The 27354-nt window shown below is 42.1% G+C and overlaps 1 protein-coding gene across 2 annotated transcripts in view; it reads left to right on the top strand.

The window, feature by feature from the left end:
* ITGA9 (integrin subunit alpha 9) overlaps window positions 1-27354 on the top strand; it is a 519026-nt gene that overhangs the window by 97879 nt on the left and 393793 nt on the right. For both annotated transcript variants that reach the window (XM_056520347.1, XM_056520346.1), the window contains exons 4-5: window positions 3213-3336; window positions 14981-15048. In XM_056520347.1, coding sequence (XP_056376322.1) covers window positions 3213-3336; window positions 14981-15048 — 192 coding nt within the window. The remainder of the gene's footprint in view (window positions 1-3212; window positions 3337-14980; window positions 15049-27354) is intronic.

The raw sequence follows: 27354 nt of genomic DNA, 5'->3' as shown, positions 1-27354 counted from the left end.
AAGGGGTTAAAAAAAGAAAAAAAGACAGAAATATTTTGGAAGGTCTTTTCCAATCCTCCATGACATCAAAGGTTGTCCCTGGGCCAAGTGTTATCAGGATGCTGAAGACTTCCATTGAAGTCTGTGGAGACACCTTTGAGCTTAGTCCATTCTTCCAGAGTGTTCAGCAAATGGCTAGAACTGCATGATGACATTCATTTTGGTTGCAGGGTACACATGACTTTGACAGCCCAGACTTCAATGTAAGCAGTGTATTACTGTGACTTACTTGCGACATGCCTGCATTTTTTTTAGCATGGAATGAGTGGTGCAGATTCTAAATTGTGTGCGACCTGCAGCCAAATTGCACTCTAAAGTAGTCACATGGTCCCAGTATGACACTTTGTCGCAGACAAATCACACACATTTTGTGGTCATCAACTTGTGTTCGACTAGATGTGGTTTGAGCGTGTAGCCCTAGACATGGGGTACTCAGCTATTTTTTGTGAGGGTCCGCTTATCCAAGTGTGCCATCCGGTGAAGGTCCAAGCTGAACGCTAAGGCCTGTTCACAAATAGCGGCCTCAGTGCCAAACGAGCAACCGAAGTGTGGAGGACGTATGGCCTGAATAGTGTCACACACTGTACCCCTGAATATAATACTGACACACACTGTACCCCTGAATATAATACTACCACACACTGTACCCTCTGAATATAATACTACCACACACTATACCCCTGAATATAATACTGCCACACACTGTACCTCTGAATATAATACTGCCACACACTGCACCCCCTGATTATAATACTGACACACACTATACCCCTGAATATAATACTGCCACTCACTGTACCCCTGAATATAATACTACCACACACTGTACCCCTGAATATAATACTGCCGCACACTGTACCCTCTGAATATAATAATGCTGCACACTGTACCCTCAGAATATATTAACACCGAACACTGTACCCCTGAATATAATACTGCCACACACTGAGCCCCTGGTATATTACTACTACACACTGTGCCCCTGAATATAAAACTGCCACACACCATGCCCCTGACTGTACCCTCTGAATATAATAATGCCAACCACTGTACCTCTGGTATATTACTGCTACACACTGTACCCCTGAAAATAACTTTGCCATACACTGTACCTCTGAATGTAATACTGCCATGCACTTGGCTCCTGGTATATTACTGCCACATACTATGCCCCTGGTATATTACTGCCACACACTATTCCCCTACAATATTACTGCCACACGCTATGTCCCCAAATACATTTTCAACAAACACTGTGTGCCCTGTACCAACTTATTGTACCTCTGTGCCCCAAATAAATGATGCCACTGTGCCCCCAGAATTAATTATGCCACTCTGCCCCTAGAATTAATTATGCCATTGTGCCCCTAGAATTAGTAATGCCATTGTGCCTCCAGAATTAGTGATGCCACTGTTCCCGCAGAATTAGTGATACCACTGTGCCCCCAGAATTAGTGATGCCACTGTGCCCTCAGAATTAGTGATGCCACTGTGCCCCCAGAATTAGTGATGCCGCTGTGCCCCCAGAATAAGTGATGCCACTGTGCCCCCCAGAATTAGTGATGCTGTTGTGCCCCCAGAATTACTGATACCACTGTGCCCCCAGAATTAGTGATGCCACTGTGCCCCCAGAATTAGTGATGCCACTGTGCCCCCAGAATTAGTGATACCACTGTGCCCCCAGAATTAGTGATACCACTGTGCCCCCAGAATTAGTGATACCACTGTGCCCCCAGAATTAGTGATGCCACTGTGCCCACAGAATTAATTATGCCACTGCACCCCCAGAATGAATGATGCAGCTGTGCCCCCAGAATTAGTGATGCCACTGTTCCCCCAGAATTAGCGATGCCACTGTGCCCCCAGAATTAGCGATGCCGCTGTGCCCCAAGAATTAGTGATGCCACTGTGCCCCAGAATTAATGATGCCACTGTGCCCCCAGAATTAATGATGCCACGCTACTCTCCCCATCCATTCATCCATTCATTCTCCTCACCCCCCATCCATTCACAGTCTCCTCACCCCCCATCCATTCATTCTCCTCACCGCCCCCCAACCCATCCATCCACAGTCTCCTCACCTCCCCATCCATTCATTCTCCTTACCGCCCCCAACCCATCCATCAATCCACAGTCTCCTCACCCCCCATTCATCCACAGTCTCCTCACCCCCATCCATCCACAGTCTCCTCACCCCCCATCCATTCATTCTCCTCACTGCCCCCCCACCCATCTATCCATCCACAGTCTCCTCACCCCCATCCATCCACAGTCTCTTCACCCCCCCATCCATTAATTCTCCTCACCCCCCCCCCAACCCATCCATCCATCCACGGTCTCCTCACACACACATTCCCCATCCTTCCATCCATGCATGGGTCTCCTCACCACCCCCTCAGTCTTCTCACTCCTCCACCAGGCAGTACACTCACCCTCCAGTGCCGCTGGTAAAATGTGAGTTGGCGCAGAGGGGGCTGTTTCTGTGCACTGCCAGTGATCTGTGGGGTCAGACGCAGGGACCTGTCAGGGGCTTGGAGCAAACGTGCTCGTCTGCTCCCAGCAGCCCCTGACCTGTCCGGCACTGCACAGATTTTTAAAGAGCCCTCGCTCAGGATGAAGGAAATGGACCTGCTGTGGCAGCATAATGTGTAGCGCGGTCAGTGCTGCTCCCTCTGCGCTCCTTATAGGCATCGATTTCAACCCCGGACCCGCTGCTAATAGTTGCACTGCGGCAGCACTCCCGTTGCCCTCACACTGCTCTAACTACTAGTGCGGCGACCTGACATGTTTTGAGGCCTGCAATGAATAAGGGGGATCCAGCTGGAGGTCCAGATGACTGGTCCGGACCTGGACCGCGGTCCGCCAGTTGAGTACCCTGCCCTAGACTATACCTACCTTGATATGATGTGCTTTCTCATAACATGCAAGAAGTAGTGTCAGTCCTCGCTCCACAGGTGCAGCCTCCCAGAACAATAATACTTGGTAATAAATAAAATATTACAGTCCTGCAATGACAGAAGCTAAACCTAGCATGACAGCTGTTCTTAGTTTATATCCATCTGCATTCCTTTACATGTGGAAGCTCCCTGCTGGCAGTGTGGATAGAACTATGTTTGTTTTCACTAGGGATTAGCTCCTCTTCCTTATTAACTATATCTGTGATATCTATTTAGGCATGTGCTCATCGCTGGAAGAATATTTACTATGAAAGTGAGCTCATACTTCCGTATGGTTCCTGCGTTATTCTCCCACCAAATCTGCAGGCCAATGGGAAGAAGCTTTTACCTTGCTATGAAGGTAAGTGTATATTTGTCCTAATATGCATAGGGATTGATAAATTTGGCGCACATCCGCAAAAAACAACAAATCACTTCAGAACAAAACAAAGGTTAATTTCATAAATCAGCAAACACTGCAAAGTGAAATAACAAAAGTATGTACCAAGGTATATTTTGGTCCGAATCACTTTAACAAAATGTTGCACAAATTTAGCGATTTTTCTAAACCAAAAAAACTGTTGATAAATTCTCCCATAGGATTTTTGTACATTCTTGCCATGCAACAAAGCTTAACCCCTTAAGGACCCAGGGCATACAGGTATGCCCTGACATCCTGGGACTTAAAGGAGTATTCCAGGAAAAAACTTTTTTTTTAATATTAACTGGCTCCAGAAAGTTAAACAGATTTGTTAATTATTTATATTAAAAAAATCTTAATCCTTCCAATAATTATCAGCTGCTGAAGTTGAGTTGTTCTTTTCTGTCTGGCAACAGTGCTCTCTGCTGACATCTCTACTTGTCTCGGAAACTGCACAGAGTAGAAGAGGTTTGCTATGGGGATTTGCTTCTACTCTGGACAGTTCCCGACACAGGTGTCATCAGAGAGCACTTAGACAGAAAAGAACAACTCAACTTCAGCAGCTCATAAGTACTGAAAGGATTAAGATGTTTTAATAGAAGTAATTTACAAATTTAAAGAATTGGGGCTCAAAGGTCAAATATAGTGGATCCAAATGGTAGGTATGAATAACAGTGATTTATTTAAGATCTAATAAAAATATACAAGATAGTGTAATAAACAATCTTGTAAATTTTTATTAGATCTTTAATAAATCGCTGTTATTCATACCTACCATTTGGATCCACTATCTTTGACCTTTGAGCCCCAATTCTTTATGTACCAGTTTTTACAATATTTTTTGGACACCTTGGGTATTGGTGTCACTATTGGGTTGCCCAGGTCTATATTGGGTTAGCCACTCAGGAGCCACTCCGCTTTTAATTTTATTTAATTTACAAATCTGTTTAACTTTCTGGAGCCAAGTGATGTATGAAATTTTTTTTTCCCTGGATAACCCGTTTAAGGACCCAGGGCGTACCTGTATGCCCGTGGGAATTCCAGTCCCCACCACGCACCGGGCGGGGACCGAATAGGGATGCCTGCTGAAATCATTCAGCAGGCACCCCGTGCAAACCCCTGGCGGGGTCCCCTTGTTGGCGATCGCCGCAAATCGCTGATCAATTCAGATCAGCGATTTGCGGCGATTCCGGATCAATAGGATCCCCGGTGACCCAGAAAAAAAGGGTGATAGGTGCAGTCCGACACGGCACCTATCACCCTTTAGCAGCAGGAGTGAGGTGGCATTGGTGCCACCTCATGATCGTCCTGATTCAAGACGCCTGCTGTGGGGGTGTCTCTTACGGCACCCGCTCCGCCCACCCCTAGGGAGAGAGCAGGTGCAGGGAGTGTGTACCTCTAGTGGGGACCCCTGATCCCTGGCATCGGCTGCGGGATCGGGGCCCCATGAGTGAGACAGCGGCGGTGGCAGGATGACAGGCAGTACGTGCGCAGAAGCAGGAGGTAAGGCTGGCCTCCTGCTGTTGCCTAGTATGTACAAAAGGGCATGCTGGTAGTTGTTATGCAACAGCAGAAGGCACAACTCCAACTCCCAGCATGCCCTTTGCTAGTTTGTGCATTCTGGGGGTTGTAGTTATGCAACAGCTGGAAGCACATTTTTTCTTTGCTTTCAGCAATTGCATAACTACAACCCCCAGCATGCACAAACTACCAAAGGGCATGCTGGGAGTTGCAGTAGTGTGCCTCCAGCTGTTGCATAACTACAAGTCCCAGCATGCCCTTCGGCTGTAAGTGCATGCTGAGAGTTGTAGTTTTGCAACAGCTGAAGGCACACTGGTTGCAAAACACAGTTTGTTACCTAACTCAGTGTTTTGCAACCTCCAGCTGTTGTAAACTACAACACCCAGCATGCAATAATAGACCGTACATTCTGGGAGTTGTAGTTTTGGTACAGCTGGAGGCACGCTGGTTGCGAAGCACTGAGTTAAGTTAAAAACTCTGTGTTTTGCAACCAGTAGTCCTTCAGCTGTTGCATAACTACAACCCACAGCATGCATGGGCAGCCAAAAGGCATGCAGGGAGTCTTAGTAGTATGCCTCTAGCTATTGCATAAATACAAGTCCCAGCATGCCCTTCGGCTGTCCGTGCAGGCTGGGGGTTGTAGCTTTTGCAATAGCTGAAGGCACACTGTTTACAAAACACTGAGTTTGTTACCTAACTCAGTGTTTCACAACCAGTGTGCCTCCAGCTGTTGCAAACTACAACCCCTAGCATGCACGGACAGCCAAAGAGCATGCTGGGAGTTGTAATTTTGCAACATCTGAAGGTTTGCCTCCCCCCATGTGAATGTACAGGCTAACAGTTAGTCTAATTCTTGCAACCGGGTCTGTCCCTATGCAAATCTTTAAGTTAGGCATCAAATGCGCATGGCACTCTCTCACTTTGGAGCCCTGTCTTATTTCAAGGCAACAGTTTAAGGCCACATATGGGGTATTTCTGTACTTGGGAGAAAATTGCCTAACAAATATTGGGGCGCTTTTTCTCCTTTCACCCCTTATGAAAAGGTAAAATTGGGGTCTACTCCAACATGTTATTGTAAAAATATTAAATTTTTTACACTAACATGCTGGTATTGCCCAATACCAGAGGTAAAAGGAAAAAAAGACCCCCAAAATTTGTAACGCAATTTCTCCTGAGTAGGGAAATACCCCATATGTGGACGTAAAATGCTCTGTGAGTGCACAACAAGGCTCAGGAGTGAGAGCGCCATGTACATTTGAGGTGATTTGCACAAAGGTGGCTGATCGTTACAGTGGTTCTGATATAAACGCAAAAAAAAACACCCACATGTGACCCCATTTTGGAAACTACACACCTCACTGAATGTAACAAGGGGTATATTGAGCCTTAAAGGGGTACTCTGGTGAAAAACTTTTTTTTTAAAATCAACTCGTGCCAGTAAGTGAAACAGATTTGTAAATTATTTCTATTAAAAAAATCTTAATCCTTCCTTATTACCGTAGCTGCTGAATACTACAGTGGAAATACTTTTCCGTTTGAAACACAGAGCTCTCTGCTGACATCTCTGTCCATTTTAGGAACTGTCCAGAGTAAAAGGAAATCCCCATAGCAAACATATGCTGTTCTGGACAGTTCCTAAAATGGACAGAGATGTCAGCAGAGAGCACTGTGCTCATGATGTCAGCAGACAGCTTCAAAAAGAAAATAATTTCCGCTGTAGTATTCAACAGCTAATAAGTACAGGAAGGATTAAGATTTTTTAATAGAAGTAATTTACAAATCTGTTTAACTTTCTGGCACCAGTTGATTTAAAAAATTTTTTTTCGTTTTTCACCGGAGTACCCCTTTAACACCCCACAGGTGTTTGAAGAATTTTCGTTAAAATTGGACATGAAAATAATTTTTTTTTAGTTTTTCGCAAAAATGCTGGTGTTATCCTAAATTCTTAATTTTCACAAGGGGTAATAGGAAAAAAAGCCCCCCAAAATTTAAAACACCATTTCTTCTGAGTATTTGTGGGCGCACTACAATGCTCAGAATAGAATGTGTCTGGAATTGAAGGCTATGTGCATTTACAAAGCCCCCATGGTGCCAGAACAGTGGACCCCCGCACATGTGACCCCATTTTGGAAACTACACCCCTCAAGGAATGTAACAAGGGGTGCAGTGATCATTTACACCCCATTTTTTGAACAGTGGTCCATGAAAATAAAATTAAAATAATTTTTCATTTGCACAGCCCACTGTTCCAAAGATCTGTCAAATGCCATTGGGGTGTAAATGCTCATTGCACCACTTATTACATTCCGTGAGGGGTGTAGTTTCCGAAATAGGGTCACATGTGGGGGGGGGGGGGGGTTCCACTGTTCTGGCACCATGGGGGCTTTGTAAATGCACATGGCCCCCTACTTCTATTCCAAACGGATTCTCTATGCAAAAGCCCAATGGTGCTCTTTCTCTTCTGAGCATTGTAATTCGCCCGCAGAGCACTTTACATCCACATATGGGGTATTTCCATACTCAGAAGAAATGGGGTTAAAAATCTTGGGCATCTTTTTCTCCTATTACCCCTTGTGCAAATGAAAAATTTGGGGTAACAGCATTTTTGTGAAAAAAATCGAATTTTTCATTTTCATGTCCAACTTTGGCGGAAATTTGTCAAACACCTGTGGGGTGTAAAGGCTCACTGTACCCCTTGTTACGTTCCTTGAGGGGTGTAGTTTCCAAAATAGTATGCCATGTGGGGCTTTTTTTGCTGTTATGGCACCATAGGGGCTTCCTAAATGCGACATGCCCCCTAAAAAACATTTCTGCAAAATTTGCTTTCAAAAAGCCAAATGTGGCTTCTTCTCTTCTGAGCATTGTAGTGCGCCAGCAGAGCACTTGACATCCACACATGGGGTATTTCCATAGTCAGAAGAAATGGGGTTACAACTTTTGGGGGACATTTTCTCCTATTACCTCTTGTAAAAATGGTAAATTTGGGGAAAAACTGCATTTTAGTGAAAAAGAAAATTTTATTGACACATCCGACTTTACCGAAAAGTCGTTAAACACCTTTGGGGTGTTAAGACTCACTGTACCCCTTGTTACGTGCCATGAGGGGTGTAGTTTCCAAAATAGTATGCCATGTGTTTTTTGTTTGTTTTTTGCTGTTATGGCACCATAGGGGCTTCCTAAATGTGACATGCCCCCAAAAACCATTTCAGCAAAATTCACTCTCCGAAATCCCATTGTCGTTTCCCTTCTGAGCCCTCTAGTGCACCCACAGAGCACTTTATGTTCTCATATGAGGTATTTCCTTACTCAAGAGAAATTGGGTTACACATTTTGTGGTGATTTTTCTTCTTTTACCCCTTGTAAAAATTCAAAAACTGGGCCTACAAAAACATGTTAGTGTAAAAAATTGAGATTTTGAATTTTCTCCTTCACTTTGCTGCTATACCTGTGAAACACCTAAAGGGTTAACAAACTTTCTGAATGTCATTTTGTATACTTTGTTGGGTGCCGTTTTTATAATTGGGTAATTTATGGGATATTTCTAATATGAAGACCCATCAAATCCACTTCAAAACTGAACTGGTCCCTGAAAAATACTGATATTGAAAATTTTGTGATAAATTGGAAAATTGCTGCTGAACTTTGAAGCCCTCTGATGTCTTCCAAAAGTAAAAACACGTCAATTTTATGATGCAAATATAAAGTAACATATTGTATATGTGAATCAATATATAATTTATTTGGTATGTCTATTTTCCCTACAAGCAGAGAGCTTCAAAGTTAGAAATATGCTAAATTTAAAATTTTTCAACACATTTTTACATTTTTCACCAAGAAATGATGCAAGTCTTGGAATCAAATTCATAAGTAAACGCATCCCAGAGTTATTAATGCTTAAAGTGATAGTGGTCAGATGTGCAAAAAATGCTCGGGTCCTTAAGGTGAAATTTGGCTGGGTCCTTAAGGGGTTAATGGGAACCTGACAGGCGGATCACCCAAAGAAACCCAATCCACTGGGTTGTAGTATAGGTAAACATAATTAAAGGGGTATTCCAGGCAAAACTTTTTTTTATATATATATATCAACTGGGTCTGGAGAGTTAAACAGATTTGTAAATTACTTCTATTAAAAAAATCTTAATCCTTCCAATAGTTATTAGCTTCTGAAGTTTTCTGTCTAACTGCTCAATGATGATGTGACGTCCTGGGAGCTGTGCATGCTGGGAGAATATCCCCATAGGAACTGCACAGCTCCCGGGACGTGAGTCATCAGAGAGCAGTTAGACAGAAAACAACAACTCAACTTCAGAAGCTAATAACTATTGGAAGGATTAAGATTTTTTAATAGAAGTAATTTACAAATCTGTTTAACTTTCCGGAGCTAGTTGATATATAAAAAAAAAAGTTTTGGCCTGGAATACCCCTTTAAAATGAGGGGTCTCTTACATAAATTGGTCCATAAAATTTCTGCCTCCTGGTATCTGTATTGCTACAGAGCTCCCTTGCCTCCTCTACGCGCAGCGCTTTGCCTGCCCATCCAATGAATATTCTAATTTCTTTACTCTCATGTCATAGTGACGTGAGAGCCTACAATGGTGCAGCGCCAACGCTGCTACAATAGAAGAGCGCTCACGTGCCCTCAGGCTCTCACATCACTAGGATGTGAGAGTGAAGAAATTAGTATATTCATCTGGTGGGTGGGCAAAGTGATGCATATAGAGGAGGCAGGTGAGCTCAACAAGCCGGCTCCCCACCTCCATTTTGCACAGCAGTGCCGTAGCAATGCAGATACCAGGAGGTAGAACTTTTATTTCACGGAAGTAATCTGTGCGACATGTAAAAAAAAATTTTTTATGACAGCGAGGGTAATTTCTGGTGGAATCCATGCTGATTCTTAGGCAACTTTCACGCTATATGTTTCTCTGTTTTAAAGACCCGTTCCAATATCCCGTTAAGAAAACCCTTAAAAACGGCAGTTAAACGGCCGTTACAAAATCCCATTCAAGTCTATGGGATTTATTGATTATCCGTTATCACCCGGGCTATAACAGGTCTTAACGGATAATCAAAAAATCCCATAGACTTGAATGGGATTTTGTAACGGCCGTTTAACAGTCGTTTTTAAGGGTTTTCTTAACAGGACATTGTAACGGGTCCTTAAAGGGGTACTCCTGTAGAAAACTTTTTTATTTTTTTTTAAATCAACTGGTGCCAGAAAGTTAAACAGATTTGTAAATTACTTCTATTAAAACATCTTAATCCTTCCAGTACTTATTACCTGCTGAATACTACAGAGGAAATGGTTTTCTTTTTGGAACACAGAGCTGTCTGCTGACATCATGACCACAGTGCTGTCTTCTGACATTTCTGTCCATTTTACGAACTGTCCAGAGTAGGAGAAAATCCCCATAGCAAACATATGCTGCTCTGGGCAGTTCCTAAAATGGACAGAGATGTCAGCAGAGAGCACTGTGGTCATGATGTCAGCAGAGAGCTCTGTCTTCCAAAAAGAAAACCATTTCCTCTGTAGTATTCAGCTACTAATAAGTACTGGAAGGATTAAGATTTTTTTAATAGAAGTAATTTACAAATCTGTTTAACTTTCTGGCACCAATTGATTTAAAAGAAAAAGTTTTCCACGGGAGTACCCCTTTAAAACGGAGCAACATATACTGTGAATGGAGCGTTACTCTTTAAATTCTGAAGTATTTCCACCTTGAATCAGACTTCCTATGATTTTAACAGGATTTCAGTGACTATGTTTACACAACAGAATTTCTGCACAGAATATTCCAACGCAGATCCAAATGCCTCCAGAAGAATTCCAATGTCAATGGAACTTTTGCTCCAAATTCCGTGCAAAATAAGTGCCAATTCTGCTTCATTACCAGTTCATTTTAGCATGGAGCAGCCATAAGCTTTCAACTTCAAAATCTCTGTGAGGTCATTTTCCTCAGTGTGAACATACCCTAACATTTTAATAAAATTGTCTAACAAGAAAAAATGGCCTTGTTGCCCATAGCATTCAATCACAGTGCGGGTTTTTATTTCCGCCCTGATTGGTTGCTGTGTGTCATAAGGGCAGTTTCACAGTGCCTCAGCTTTGATAAGTGATGCACATTGGAAACATTTTTTATTTTTACAAACCTGTTATTTAGAAAGCAAAGTACAGGGGTCCCTCAAGTTACAATATTAATCGGTTCCAGGACGACCATTGTAAGTTGAAACCATTGTTTGTTGAGACCAGAACTCTATGGAAACCTGGTAATTGGTTCTAAAGGCACCAAAATATCATCCAAAAATAGGAAAAAGTGAGGATTAAAGAAAACTAAGTAGATAACTAATATAGATAAAGCAAGTCCTTACATATAAAAGTAAGAAAGATCTGCTGGGAGCTGCAAATCACGGTCTGTGTCAGTGTTTCCCAAGCAGGGAGCCTACAGCTGTTGCAAAACTACAACTCCCAGCATGCCCGCACAGCCAAAGGCTGTCCGGGCATGCTGGGAGTTGTAGTTTTGAAACAGCTGTAGGCTCCATGCTTGGGAAACACTGGTCTATACAGAGGACAGGAGCTTCTTTGGGGTCCTGTACAGTACACACAGTGTCCTAAAAAGTAATGGAGTCATGTAATACCTGCCTGTACTGTAGGGGGCGCTATCAGACACGAGTCAGTGCATACACTTCAGTAATACAGGGGTTTTTACCAGTGAATGTCCATTCTGATTGGTCAGTTCTTCCAGCCATTGACACGTTTCACAGATCTGGACTGTCCGTAGCATTGTATGTTGAGTCTGGTTTCAACTTGAAACTATTGTATGTTGAGGCCATTGTAAGTTGAGGGATCACTGTATATAGCTTCCAGACATCAGCATAATTCACTTCAAGAGGGTTTGCCATATGTAATATTACATCATTCTTTTCCTGTTTCCCCGCCTTTAACTGACATGACCAACAATATGTTGGTTCATAACTCCTATACCCTAGAATGAAATATATCCCTAACTAACTCCAATACCCATAGGATGTGAGGGATTTACAGGCATTTCCACTCCATTAAACATCTTACAGCTTTGTGGAATAGTTTTCAATATAGAAAGTACTGTGTTCCTGAGGCCAGGGTCTAATAGGCAGAGATGTTGCGGAAATATACTGTACCTATATTTATTGTATATAATACTGTAGCTCTACAACAAAAACAAATATAGTTTTGCAAAATACAAAAGCTAAAGCCTCGTTCTCTTTCTGTGTAGAGAAGAGTTTTCTGACCATTCATAAAAGATCCGAATTCTATGCTGTACTGCGGCATTACTTCATTGCATCATGGTTTTAGATAATAGACGGTATTAGCAAGTTGGCTCTGTATACAGGGATGTATGTAGTAGTCTTAGCACCTCCTGGCCAGCAAAGGAGGAGGAAGCCACACAGCTTTTTTGACCACTGCATAGGGCATAAGGGACCAGTCGGCATATGACATCAGCGTGGCATTCTATAATGATACCTGGATCATATTGTAAAATAATAGTCATGCAATGTCTTAGACAATAATCTTGTAATCAAAAAGCATAAAATAACATCTATAAGTGAATACAATGAAGATGTATAAAAGTGGCAGCTCAAATAAGGTATTGAAGTTATACATGACATCCTCTGCAGGACAGTGATGCTCTGCAGGACCAAATTCAAAGATGGCATGTCTAGTTTTATTGCTTGTGGAAGAAATACATTCAGCAGGAATCTCCAGGCTCTGTCTAAGGAATGATAGTAAACATAATGTAAAGATGACTGCAGTATGTCCTTACTGGGCTCCTCATTTTATGATGCACCAATCTGTGGACCACACACACTTTTAGTTCTAGTGTTTCTAGTAGCAATCTCCCAAGAAATGGAGTAGAGAAAGCATCATTCAGTGGCCAAGCTGTAATTCTGGAGTATTTATTGGCTACATTGTAACAGTCATGCACTACTTCTAGTGGGGAAACCAAGTGCAAAAAGTTGTGTGTACAGACGTTCTGTATGGTGTCATATTCATTTCCAGATTAAGACTTTTTAAATTCATGCATGAAGCTGTATTCCCAGTATGTATTTCAGAATTAGGGGACAAAGAACAAATAATGACTATGCCATGAGCAAACAGAACAATATACTGCTGCCAAGTAATGCCAACACACCATTAACACCACATTATCACCATACTGTTACTAAATAAAAACTGTATACAAAGTGACATTTCACTTTCCCTTTCCATCAAGCTCAGACCACCACACCAGCTTCTTCCAGTCACAACATATATACACAGAATCTGCAGGATCTGAGGCTCTTCTCTTTTCTTGCACCCCCTCACCTTTTTGCCACCTACACATACTTCCCATCATTGTACTTCAAATTATAATAATGCTCCACATTATAATAATGTTTCATTTAGGCCTCACAAAGTAATAGGGCCCCCTTTGTGCCTCCACACCATAATTAGCTTTGTTTTTTGTTAGGCCTTTCTTTTGTGCCCACTCATTGTAGTTAGGCCTCCTCTTGTGCTTCCATCTCAACCCCCCCCCCCCCCCCCTGTTCCACCATCTGTAGGAAGGTTCCCGTCTTTGTCCTCACATGTATAAAGAGCCTTTCATTGTGCCCTCACACTTTGTATTTAGACCCCCACTTTGTGTTCCTTATTTGTAGTTAGGCCTCCTCTTAGTGCCATCAACTATAGTCGGGTCCCCTTTTTGTGTCTCCATCTGTAGTTGTGCCCCCACATATAGTTAGGCACCCACACATTAAAGGAAACCTTTCCCCAGATCTCACTGTATATAACTGTTGGCAACACGTTATATAGGGTAAACTAAGGTTTCTTACTAGGTCCTGATGTACTCCGCCTAAGTGTCCTTGACATCCGCCCAAGTGGCGTAAATGAAGTTTGAAAATGTCCCAAACCATGTTGTTATCAGCTGCATGCTCAAAAGCCACCACTTTAGCAAATGCCAAGAAGGACCTGGTAAGAAACCATATTTTACCCTGTATAATGTGTAGCCCCAGCCTAGAGAAAGTGATGGAATAGAGAGCCAATGGCTCTCTGTTCTGTCAGTTTTCCACTGTATCCTGATCTTAGCACTGCGGAAACAATTTAAAGGGGGTACTCCACCCCTAGACATCTTATCCCCTATCCTTTGGATAGGGGATAAGATGTCTAGGGGTGGAGTACCCCTTTAAGTGTTGTGGATCCTCAGATGGGCCCCCTTGTCTGTTACTTGGCTCATAGGCGGCCATCGCTTTACTTTATACCTGGGCTGTCCTAACACTGTGTGCTATTTTTTTGATTTTATGATGCATCTTTTGCAAATCACCCCTAATATTTATAGACTGTACTACAAAGATTTTACCCAAAGAAGTACAGCAGTGCAAAGTTGAGTGCAAAGACAAGAGACGTTGTATTGTTTTATTGTGCCTTGCAGTTTTCTTCACAGCCTTTTACTCCTTTCATGTAAAATAAGCCAGTGTTTATTCACATCCTCTTACGTATAGTATTTTCCCACAAAACTATCGTATACATGTTCTTTTCATACACAGAATACTGTATTCTTTAATGCAGCTTTAATACATCTTATTTTAAAACAGGAGTGTAGAAAATAAACCTTTGTTAATAAGTTCAGTTTATAGAAGTGTGAAACATTGCTATACAAATATGAATAATAACAAATGTAAGTCTATGGGCTTTCACAGCTAAATCCATATTTCATTTAGTTAACTCTTCCTTTCCAGCTAGAATTAGCTTTAGATGTATATTTTAGCAACATTCTGCAGTTATACAGTTCTTTCACCATTAATGTGATAATACTTACCACAATCTCTCAACTTAGACGACAGCATGGCTCTGAAACGAATGTGGAATGCAGTCGTTTTCAGGCCTACATACTTGTGGCTCAGTCATTTCCCAAACTGGCTGAGGTTTAGGCTTTTGTGGTTGGGTGGTATATGTGGTAAGATATACTGTGTGTAACAATGTTAGGCCTCACACAGCCAGAGCTAACTGTACAGACTGCTATAACTACGCTATCATTTATGTTCCTTCCAGAATACAAGAAGAAATATGGTGAGGAACATGGCTCATGCCAAGCCGGGATTGCAGGATCTTTCATGGAGGTCGGTAATGTTCTTTACATGAACAGTTCCTTTGTTAATGTTGTTAATTGATCATTTTTTAGGAGGGGCATAAAAAGTTATTTAAGGTTTGTCCAAATATTTATGTGAAGGGAACACAAAAACCTAAAGAAGTGAGTTTTAGACTAAAAGCTGTTTCTTCTCCTCAATTGGAGACTTTATTAAGGAATCCGGTGCAATAACCCCCTTACTATTTTATTATCCTTTAGAAAGTCTGCAATCCAGAGTTTAGGTGGATAATGTTTATCATTTTCAAAGTCAATTGAGTGTCCTCCTAGTTTAATGAAAGCCAGGCCGAAAAAGGAGGCCTGCACGTTCCTTCCATTCTCACAGCTGCTCTTTTAGTAGGTATAGTATTTCTACAAATATAGCCATAGCAGAAATGTTGCAGTGAAATCTTAACCCCTTTAATCACACGCTTCACTCTTCACTCTCTTGTGTTGGTTAAGAACGTCCAGAATATAAAGCCAAAGTAGCTTAAATATTTTGGGGTTTTCTATTCTGGATTCTTTTAAATGAGGGTAATTCTTTGCTGAACTCATTATGCAACACTTAGCTGAATGTTTTTTGAGATTTGCAAAACCACACGCCAGCCCCTTCTCCGATCATAGTACTGCTTACTTTATTCGTATGTATTTTAATTGATTATTTCTATTCTGTGCAGTCTAATAATGATTCTCCTAAGTACATACTTAGATTAGATTATTGTCATTGAAACTCACTGATTTCTGTAGGATCGGTACCCCATCTGATGTGTATGTAGGCCTCCTTAGGCCTTGTACACATGGTGGAATTTCCGTGCGGAATTACGCAAAAAAAATTCAGTCGGAAGTTCTGCCGAAATTTACTGCCCATTCACTTTAATAGGATTACGCTGTCCCATCCCCACAACGATTGTTTGTCGGCAGAAATTCCACAGCAGAAACTCTGCAATCCACTGATTTTAAGACCTGTCTTTAATTTTGTGGAATTCCAAGGCTTAAAGGGGTACTCCGGTGCTTACACATCTTATCCCCTATCCAAAGGATAGGGGATAAGATGCCTGATCGCGGGAGTCCCGCAGCTGGGGACGCCCGTGATCATGCACGCGGCACCCCGTTTTTAAACAGTCCCCGGAGTGTGTTCGCTCCGGGACTGATTACGGTCGACCGCAGGGCCGGCGGCGTGTGACGTCACGCCCCCGCCCCCGTGTGACGTCACGCTCCGCCCCTCAATGCAAGCCTACGGGAGGGGGCGTGATAGATAGGTGTGTAAGCACCGGAGTACCCCTTTAATCCCAGTAAAGTCAATGGGGCTTGGAATTTCAGCAGCATTCTGTGTTTTGAGAACACAGAATTCTGCGGAAATTCCGTCAGAATTGTGGCGGAATTTATGTGGAATTGCGGATATTTCGCTGTGTCCACATGGCCGTACTCTTTCCCAACCGCAGATGTTGGGGAAAAGAAGGGTCGGTACATTCAATGTTGTAAGTTGCAATGTTGCAAGCCAATCTGAACTGAAAATGTCTGTGTATGGGGTATCAGAAGAGATAGGTGTCAGCAGAGCAAGTGTTTGGCTCACAGCTACTTGAAATATATGGCCAGATTTCGAGTTGTCAGATTCAGTTCAGGAGTCGCAAAAGAATATAAAAATTATTGACAACACTAACAAAAAAATGGTCACAAAGAAAATAAAAAAGGAGGTGCACACCTCTTAAGAAATTTGGCGAAACTGTCCCATAGACTGAAATTGAAACCTACTAAGCTTGGAATTTGTGTCATTTTGTGTCTCCCTCTTCTTCAGTGAACATCACCCATTCTGAGAGGAGAGAAACATTTCAAATTATATAGTAAATACACCGATATTAGTGGCATCTCAGACATTGCACCTCTGAGTATGATATACAGTTTGTTATAGCTTTGTCATTTATAACTGATTTATGTGTACAAGTGATCTATTTATGTGCATCAGCCATTCTGGATCACCTGTTACAATGGATGATTCCTAGCCAATACACTATCTGCATTTTTCTTTGGTGGAATGTCAGCTTCACAGAGGCAGGGACTTCCTTCCTAGATTTTCTGTGACTTGCACATTTTATTGTTATCTTTTATGTGGTGTTGAATGGTGTGGCACAACATTAATACTGATAAATACACAAGAAAAGGATGTTCCCAAGACAGGATTGTCTGGATGTAATGGTGCTCAGGATACAAGCAGATATACTGTAAGGGGCCATTCATGGCATCATTTCTGAGTGGAATGTGGCAGAAACATTTGCTTCAGAAATTCCGAAGTCAATTCTTTTTTCCGGGTGGACATTTTGACATGTGACTACGGCCTAGGTGCGACACAGATGTTGAGGTATTTAGGAGCTTCTGGTGACTAAATTACCCCAAATATGTAATAATAATTTATTTTTACTGCTTAAAAATAGTTACCATCCCCACTTATCTTCCACCAGCCTTTTACGTTACCTCTCAGAAGTTCACACTTCCGCCAGAGGCTTTGGAACTTCCATTGGCAGTTCTCTCGATTTAGTAGGAAAACAAAGAAGAATTTACAGTATTCTTTCTATCAAAACCGCAGACATCATGTCGATCAGTGGGGTTCATTGGACACTGTTGGTATCTGTTATGTGATGGTCCAAATATGTGTTATCTATTGTAAAGTAGAACCTGCTTTAAGAGAGTTGTGGGGGCATCTAATGCCTTTTGGTGCTGCACTTCTGGGGGTCTGTTTTAAAAGTACACTTGTGCCCAAATTCATATTACATTTTGCCATGATGACTAGAAAAAGATGCCAGTTCTCCAGCATGTATGTCTGGTAGGTTAGATGGTCCTCCAACATAGATCTCTGGTAGCTGAGACGATCCTACAGCATACATCTATGGTAGTTGGTAGCTTTGTGCACTAGTCAGGTGATGTACTCTTAAAGGGAACTGACAGATAAAACAATCTGACTAACCTGAAGATACAGGTGGTTAGTGTGGGTGAGCTTGAGTAAAACAATGTAGTTCTTGCTCCAATCCATTCTGCTGTTCCCAACATATAGCACAAAATTGTAATATGCAAACAGACTCTGCAAATTTCTTTACCCCAATCCATTCAGCTGTTCCTGACATATAGAATCACCAGAATCACCATCACTAACTACCTGTATATTCAGGTTGGTGAGGATGACCTATCTTTCAGTTTCCCTTTAATATTGTGATGGTCTGAAAAGCATTGGGGCAACATGCTGCTCATCTTTTAGTATCCCTAGCGCCCACTGTCTGTCTCCGTTTTATATAGCACATTGCCCCACTAAAACTACAATGACATGTAGCCAAAATAATTATGAAGCCAATTTCTGTCTATCAACAGGCATATTATCCATTTACTTTCTTGCTTGCTCGTGTCTAGTCAAGGTGTTCTATTGCATGCTGATCTATTACTGTGTTTTACCCTGGCCTACCTCCTGAACTTGTCTTTTCCCACCACTCTGTATTATGCTGTAGAACTATGTCTGGCCCCAGCCTTTTTCTGAGTATAAACCTGTGCAACCAGCCCTGACCTGTTACCTGCTCTTACTACTCACAAACACTGCCACCATAGACCTCTGCCTATATCCAGACTAATCTCTTGCTTGACCCCTTGGTTCTCTTGACCCGCAATGCCAGTGGTCACCAACACCGGGACCACTCCTAGAGGTAGCAACCTAGTGCTCCTGTGCAGCGAATTCCAGATTTTTGTATAGTGGTTAAAGGGTAAAAAGCAGGGTAACAATTATATAACACCCTCAGGAGTAGCCCAAAGACAAACTGGTTAGCTGGCACAGTGGGTCCATGCCCAATGGTTGTTACAAAGTCAGGAGTGAATATCCGAAAAGTTATTATAATTTGATTTGGTATAAACTCTATTTTATTTCCATATGTTAGTGAATGCATACCAGTAGTAGATACTGTGATTTCAGGTCTCCAGGGTTCTTCAGCATTTTTTCTACCTAGTGCAGCAGGACAGAAAGGAAACAGGTGGCAGAATGGAGAATAGTCCATGAGCAGAAATCACTCGTGTCTGATAACAGTTACAGCTCTATCAGCAGCAGATGCTTCCTGGTGTGTCTATGAATTGCATCCAAATATACTTAACCTCTCTAACCAGCAAACTTTCCTCACCACCCATGCTGAGCTTTCCTTTCATGTTTATGGCACATTTACTGCAGATTGTATGCACACTACTAGAAAGGTACTATAAATATAGAATTGGGTGTCAGCCGCAGCTTGCCATGCATGTAATATTCTGTAGGAGTAGAATGTGTGAGAATTTTGTTTTTATAGGGAGTTCCACATGTACAATGTATCAGGTTCATTTTAGCATGAGCAAGAGTTTCCAGATACGCATTTGTGAATTTGCAATCTCTGATGATGTAACCCCTGAGTTTTTCTTTTTTCTACCTATAGAATTACTTGTGATAATTCTTAAAAAGAGCCTGTGGTCAACCCACGGAAAAAGTTACTATCATTAAGGGGCTTATGGTGCCCTAATCATACACCTTTTTACAGTTTCTTGATCCGCCCTTCCGTGCCTGAGATATGAGGGTTTGTGCTTGTTCACACTGCGGAACTCCGCTGGTTGAATGTCCTTATGCAGTGGGCGCCACTGAAGCCATCAGTGGCAGGACCGCGCAGGTGTAAAATTCTGCCCAAAATTAACATATTGATTCTTTGGGCGGATGATCATTCCACCAGTGGAATTCCGCTGCAACGATTCCACAATCTGCACAGAGCAGCAGAATATTGTTGAAAGCAATGGCACTCTGCTGCAATTGTACTTCCACAGCAGAATGCCCACAGTGTGAACAATCCTTTATAGTTTGTCTGAAAATTCAGGGAATGAGTCAGATGGGCGTGAAATAAATTTTAAATATGCGAGTCAGGTAGTGTGAGTGTTTTACATTGAGGGGTGTGTATGCCAAATACACACCCCCTGACTGAATAATCCCACCAATCCTGATATTTACTTAGTTTTTTAAATTTAAGTTGATGCCCTCTGTCCGATTACCTGAATTGTCAGAGCAATTATTAACTCACATATCTCAGAGTAGGGCGTATACGTAAGGGCATATCTAAAAACTCTGAAAAGTTGTATGATCAATGTGCCCAATTTACTGATAATGCAATAACATTTTTGGGTGATGGCCACAGATCCTTTTTAATGATGTGTAAGAAATATTAATTTTTTTTTGTGAAACAAATAGGCATAGACATGAAACCAGCTATATTCATATATTGTATTATTTAATTTTGTTTATGACACCCAGGGTTTTCATTCATGCTCTGGATCCCTGGTGCCCTTCAGTTGAAGGCAAGTTATGCTCATGAATTGTTAAGGTCTTTCTATTGTCTGTGATCTTAGGCTGGGTTCACATATATCAGTTGTCAGGCACAGTTTCTCTCCGGTGTGCACTGATGCTAGAACTGATCAGACAGTTCACAATCATCCAGCGTCTCAATTTTAACGCCGGATGGTTGGACACGCCGGAGGGCACCAGACAGGGGATCGCAGCTTGCTGTCCAGAAACATTGGACACCGGATGCCATACGACTGATGACAACTTGTGATCAGTTGTGGCATCAGTTGCGTAAAGATCTAGGCTGAGTTCACCTATGCCGGATGCCGGACATAAGTGAACCCAACCTTACCCTGATTTCTTCTGAACCTTGTCCCTTTTTCTTCTCAGTAAAGTCTTTACCTCAGCTATGCGTATGTTTCGTCAGTCTCTTCTTCACCATTTTACCACCAGTTAAATGTGTCAGGAGTGGTCAGATCATACATTTCGGTAGCTATAGTGGGGCAAAAAAGTATTTAGTCAGCAACCAAAAGTTCTCCCACTTAAAAAGATGAGAGAGGCCTGTAATTTTCATCATAGGTATACCTCATGTATGAGAGACATAATGAGAAAAAAAAATTCATAAAATTACATTGTCTGATTTATTTGCAAATTATGGTGGAAAATAAGTATTTGGTCAATAACATAAGTTAATCTCAATACTTTGTTATATACCCTTTGTTGGCAATGACAGAGGTCAAATGTTTTCTGTAAGTCTTCACAAGGTTTTCTCACACTGTTGCTGGTATTTTGGTCCATTCCTCCATTCAGATCTCCTCTAGAGCAGTGATGTTTTGGGATGTTGCAGGGCAACACAGACTTTTAACTCCCTCCAAAGGTTTTCTATGGGGTTGAGATCTGGAGACTGGCTAGGCCACTCCAGGACCTTAAAATTCTTCTTACAAAGCCAATTCTTCGTTGCCAGGGCAGTGTGTTTGGGGTTATTGTCATGCTGAAAGACCCAGCCACATTTCATCTTCAATGCCATTGCTGATGGAAGGAGGTTTTCTCTCAAATCTCATGATACATGGACCCATTTATTCTTTCCTTTACACGGATCAGTCATCAGAAAAACAGCCCCAAAGCATGATGTTTCTACTCACATGCTTCACAGTGGGTATGGTGTTCTTTAGATGCAACTCAGCATTCTCTCTCCTCCAAACACGACGATGACCATATGAAATTCTCCCAATCCTCTTCTGGATCATTGAAATGCTCTCTAGCAAATTTCAGGCGAGCCCGGACATGTACTGGCTTAAGCAGGGGAACACGTCTGGCACTGCATGATTTGAGTCCCTGGCAGCGTAGTGTGTTACTGATGGTAGCCTTTGTTACTTTGGTTCCAGCTCTCAGCAGGTCATTCAATAGGTCCCTCCGTGTGGTTCTGGGATTTTTGCTCACCGTACTTCGATTCGATTTGACACCACGGGGTGAGATCTTGCGTGGAGCCTCTGATCGAGGGAGATTATCAGTGATCTTGTATGTCTTCCATTTTCTAATAATTGCTCCCACAGTTGATTTCTTCACACCAAGCTGTTTTCCTATTGCAGATTCAGTCTTCCCAGCCTGGTGCAGGTCTACAATTTTGTTTCTGGTGTCTTTTATACTGATAACAAGTTCGAACAGGTGCCATTAATACAGGTAACAAGTGGAGAACAGAGGAGGCTCTTAAAGAAGAAGTTACAGGTCTGTGAGAGCCAGACTTGTTTGTTTGTAGGTGACCAAATACTTATTTTCCACCATAATTTGCAAATAAATTCTTTAAATATCAGACAATGTGCTTTTATGTTTTTTTTTTTCTCATTATGTCTCTCATAGTTGAGGTATACCTATGATGAAAATTACAGGCCTCTCTCATCTTTTTAAGTGGGAGAACTTGCACAATTGGTGGCTGACTAAATACTTTTTGCTCCACTGTATATCCTTATTACTAGAGTAAATTGAGACATTTAAACAGTGTATAATTTGTGTAAGCTGGTACTGTAAAATCATATATATCAGTTGTAGCTTTGTGCTTTTCATAGTTATACCCTTGATTATTTTATATTTTTAGATTTTAAATATGGTAAACTATCATTGTTATGTATTTTAACATAGATGCTATACATTACATTGGAAGCAAATTCACAAATGTTGACCTGGATTCTTCAGTACTTGTTACATAAAGTATCTGTCTTAGAAAGTCAGCTCCCAGTTCACTATAGTGTGTATTGTATTGTGTATAGTTGTTTAAACTCAATGGACTATCATTTTGACATGTTTTATAGGTTTCTACCAACTACAGTATAGTAGTACATTAATATTGGTACATTTTTGCCTTCACTGTCTGTTACCATCAGAGCAGTTTCTCTAAAGCACCAGCTTTTTCCTTTCCTTCTCTAAAGTACCTGATCCGTCCTTCCAGAAGAGAGACAATGCACAAAAACATCTGCTTAGCATTCTATGTACAATATACACGGATAATCCATTCCTCTCAAACTGCAGCCTCCAAGATCTGAACACATGATGCTTAGTCAATTATTATAATAAGCTTTACTTACTTTTAGGATTTCTTTACGATTTGCTTATAAAGGAAACATATCAATGAGGTCACACTACTTTCCTCAAACACGAACTTGGCATCAATCTGTAGGAATGTTGTATTCCCAAACACATGTGCCCTGTGTTGGGAGAAATGGTGCAGAAGAGTTACACATATCCAATGTTTAGAAATATGCCCCAGTAAATCACATTTACCATTTAAGGAAATCTGTCACCAGTGTCACCTGTACTAACCTGTTGGTACCAACAGGTAGTGCAGGTGACACTGATGACAAGGGTACCCATTTTGTCCCCTTCCGTGGCCGGGATATTCGGTAAACTCCTCCGTTACCTCCGCTCCGGACACCCGGCTTGAAGCACGGGCAGAGCTTACTGACGTCACCGCTGCTGCCAGCAGAGAGCAGCAGCGCATTTTGGGGCATGGGCGGAGCTTACTGGTGTCACTTCTGCTGCTCCCTGCTGGGTCCCGCTATGAGAGAACAGCAGTGGTGACGTCAGTAAGCTACACCTGTACCCCAAGCAAGGTGCCCGGAGCGGAGCTAACAGAGGAGATTACCGAAAATCCCCCCCAAGGAACGGGACAGGGTAAGTACCGCTGTCATCAGTGTCACCTGCACTATCTGTCGGTACCGACAGGTTAGTGCAGGTGACACTGGTGACAGATTTCCTTTAAAAAAATCTGTACTGCTTGGAGTTTCCAAGAAAACAGTTTTATTCTCCCTGCTAACAGAATAATGAGCTTTGGCTTTTTGTATCGTCAAATATGTTTGACATTTCTGAACAGATAATTTCAGATCCAAAACAGATGTCAGAAACTTAATTTTATACAGGCAAGGTGACCATGGAACACCATAAAGATGTCATCAGATCCCAAATAAAACAATAAAAAAAGGAATGCCGGAATAACAACACTTTTTATAGATCATGCATATTCTCTAAATCTATCATACTCGGTTTCTTGCTGCCAATGCCTTAAAACCAAATATAAACTTGGCCATATAGGATTTCCTTCTAACCCTGGTTCTTCATGGAAGTGAAACCCTAAGATGATCAGGAATATGGTTTATGGGGTGCAAATGTGTGACCCTTTTCTGATAGTTGTATGTCACTTGAGAGATGTTTCCAATATTTGCATCTTGTTTTATATCAAAGTAGCAATATCATTTTGTCACACTATTTATTTGTAATATGTTTACATAACATATTGCTTATATGTGTAGGAGGAATGGATTACCAAGACTAGGAATTCGGAAATTATATAATCTAAATGCTTTTCAAAATGTTAAAATTTTTAATATTTTTCAACTACTAAATGAATGCAGAATAATGTCTATTTTTGTGGTTTTCCTACTCACTTTTTTTTTTAAGCATCATCTGTATTTGACATATGGTTTAGTTAGCTTTGTGTAAAAGATTACGTTTCAGCCCATCACGTGTGTATATAAATGAAGTCCACTTTCTGCCTGTGCACTGTCTTCTTCCCCAAATGTTGGAATTATGGCCATTTTTTAAACAATGTGTGCACTGACAGCCACTTTTTCATATACTTGAATATAACACATTATTAAATACAAATAAAAAAACCAAATATATGGAAATTTTTACTTTTTATTTTACAGCTTTAGGGTGTATAGTACATGCACAAGCATCTCTGGGATCTTACCCATCATAGGTTTGGTAACAGGATAGAGGCTATCGTCATGGAAGTATTTTACAAAGTTCATAATAACAACAATTGCTAATAATGGAGTCAGTGACTTAGTTGAAATATAAGGAGCAGACAAATTGTAGTTTTCTCCCAGTAACCTATGTGATGGAGGACACCACAGAGAGCATAGTAACTAGTCATGAGCGTATCGAAGCTGACGAACCCGAATTCGTTACGGATTTCAGGAAATATTCGATTTTCAACGAATGCGAATATCGCAGCCATTCTATTGCGCGAATTGCTTCATTAAATTCCATTTACTGCGGTGCAGGCTCCAGGGCATCTAAAATGGTGGATCCACATGTCAGTACATGGGGCAAGGAACGCTGGAAAGGCGGGAAGACAAGGCGGGAAGGGAAGTAGGCGGCATGACCCTTAATCACATGCAGGATGCAGCCTATCAGCAGCTAGTCACCCCTGTGATGTCACAGCGCTATATAATCGTCAGCCATCTTGCAGCCAGTCACTTCATCACAATACCCTGCAGAAGGATCAAAGGATGCAGAACCTGTGCGTGTGTCACAGCAGAGACAGGTGCAGTCAATCATCCTCCTAGTCACATCAGCGTTCTCTTGGATGGAGAGCAGTGGTTTTTTTTCGCTGAAAAGGATTTTTACTGCAGCTGCAGCCAGTCACTTTCTTTAGCATAGTATTACAGAGAGGGGCACATAGCTGTGTGTTGCCTCATACATTTCAACAAGCTGCCTCAACTTCATAAACCTTAGCACATAAACCTTAGCAGAGGAGGCAGGAATATTTTTTTCAGTGCAATTCTGTGTCTTTGTTCCACAAAAAATCATTTGCTGGTTATACTAGTCTGTAGACGGTATAATACACAGCAGTCCATTCCTAATAGTCTTTGACAAAGTGCAATTTTGTGTTCAGTACATAGCTTTTTTTCGCTGCAGCACTGTTGTGTACTGCTGGTGTTTTACAAACATACGTTTTTTAAGGGTATTGTAGCGCATTTTTCTGACCTCATAAGTGCATACCACATAAATACATCTAAGTAGTGTCTATTTTGTACCTGCTAATCTGTAAAGACCCTATATACTGTGAAAGGACAGCCAAAAGTAATCACCAGCTGGTGTTTTACAAAAATACTGACTTTTTAGGCGTATTGTAGCGCATTTTTCTGCCATCATCAGTGCATACGTACATCTAAGTAGTGTACTATTTTGTACCTGTTAATCTGTCAAGGGCCTACATACTGTGAAAGGACAGACAAAAGTAATCACCGGCTGGTGTTTTACAAAAATACAGAGTTTTTAGGTGTACTGTAGCACATTTTTCTGCCCTCATCAGTGCATACCGCACACGTACATCTAAGTAGTGTACTATTTTGTACCTGTTAATCTGTCAAGGGCCTACATACTGTGAAATTCCAGGCAAAAGTACTCACCGGCTGGTGTTGCACTCAGATACTTTTTTTTAAGTGTACTTTAGAGCATTTTCCTGCCCTCATCAGTACATACCACATACCTACATCTAAGTAGTTTACTATTTTGTACCTGTTAATCTGTCAAGGGCATAGATACTGTGAAAGGCCAGACAAAAGTGCACACCTTCTGCTGTTCCAGACAAATACAGTTTTAAGCGTAGTGAAGCGTATTGTACTCCCCTCATATACGCACTAAGTATGTCAGGCAGAGTGCCAGGACGTGCACAGAGGAGTGGTAGAGGCCTAAATCCTTCAGGCAGAAGACACAGTAGACTAGGAGCAAGTGGCAGCAGGAGTTGCAACGAGAGGCCTGAGCTCCCGTTATCAGCTAGCAGTCGTGTCTCGACTAGCAACCCATCTGCTGTCGTCGATTGATATAACACTGTCATCCACTTCATCATAAGTGACATCTGACACCCCCAGTCAACAGTCTGTGGGTTCCTCAGACACAACCCTCAGTTGGCATGGCCCGGGAAAAGTCCCTGTCCTCCCATTGCCCCTGTCCTATGCTGTTCCCTCCCCTATAGAAGTATCTTATGCTGTGGGTTCAGCTCCACTATTCACTGAGGATGATCTAATAGAGGACAGTCAGCATCTACTGCCCAGCCAAGAAGTGGAGGAGACATCCGCTGCTTCCTCTGCTAGGCGGGTGTTACGCCGAGCGCTCCGGGTTCCTTGTGTGTTCCTAGCCTGTGTTCCAGACCTCCTGCCGTTGCCCCTGACTACGATCCTTGCTGCCTGCCCTGACCTTCTGCTACGTCCGACCTTGCTCTTGTCTACTCCCTTGTACCGCGCTTATCTCAGCAGTCAGAGAGGTTGAGCCGTTGCCGGTGGATACGACCTGGTTGCTACCGCCGCTTCAAGACCATCCTGCTTTGCGGCGGGCTCTGGTGAATACCAGTAGCAACTTAGAACCGGTCCACCGCGTGTCCACGCCAATCCCTCTCTGGCACAGAGGATCCACCTCCAGCCAGCCGAATCGTGACAGCGGGCAAGTAGTGATGAGGGGAGTGACGTGGGAGGGGGAGTTGCCAGGGTTCAGCGTCCTGAAGCAGACACTTTTGAGAAACCTGAGTAGGACATCAGTGATGTGCAGACACTTGTTGATTATGATGAAGCCGATCGCAATTGGGAGCCGGGTGCAGAAGGGGCTTCATCATCATCAGGAGAAGAGAGTTGCAGGTTGCCCTTGAGGCAGCAAGGCGGTAGCATGGTTGGCAGTCAGCGTGGTGGCAGAAGTGGAATATCT

Source organism: Hyla sarda, chromosome 5, assembly GCF_029499605.1.
Source record: "Hyla sarda isolate aHylSar1 chromosome 5, aHylSar1.hap1, whole genome shotgun sequence".
NCBI classification, from domain to species: domain Eukaryota; kingdom Metazoa; phylum Chordata; class Amphibia; order Anura; family Hylidae; genus Hyla; species Hyla sarda.
This window is presented reverse-complemented; position numbering and strand designations above follow the sequence as displayed.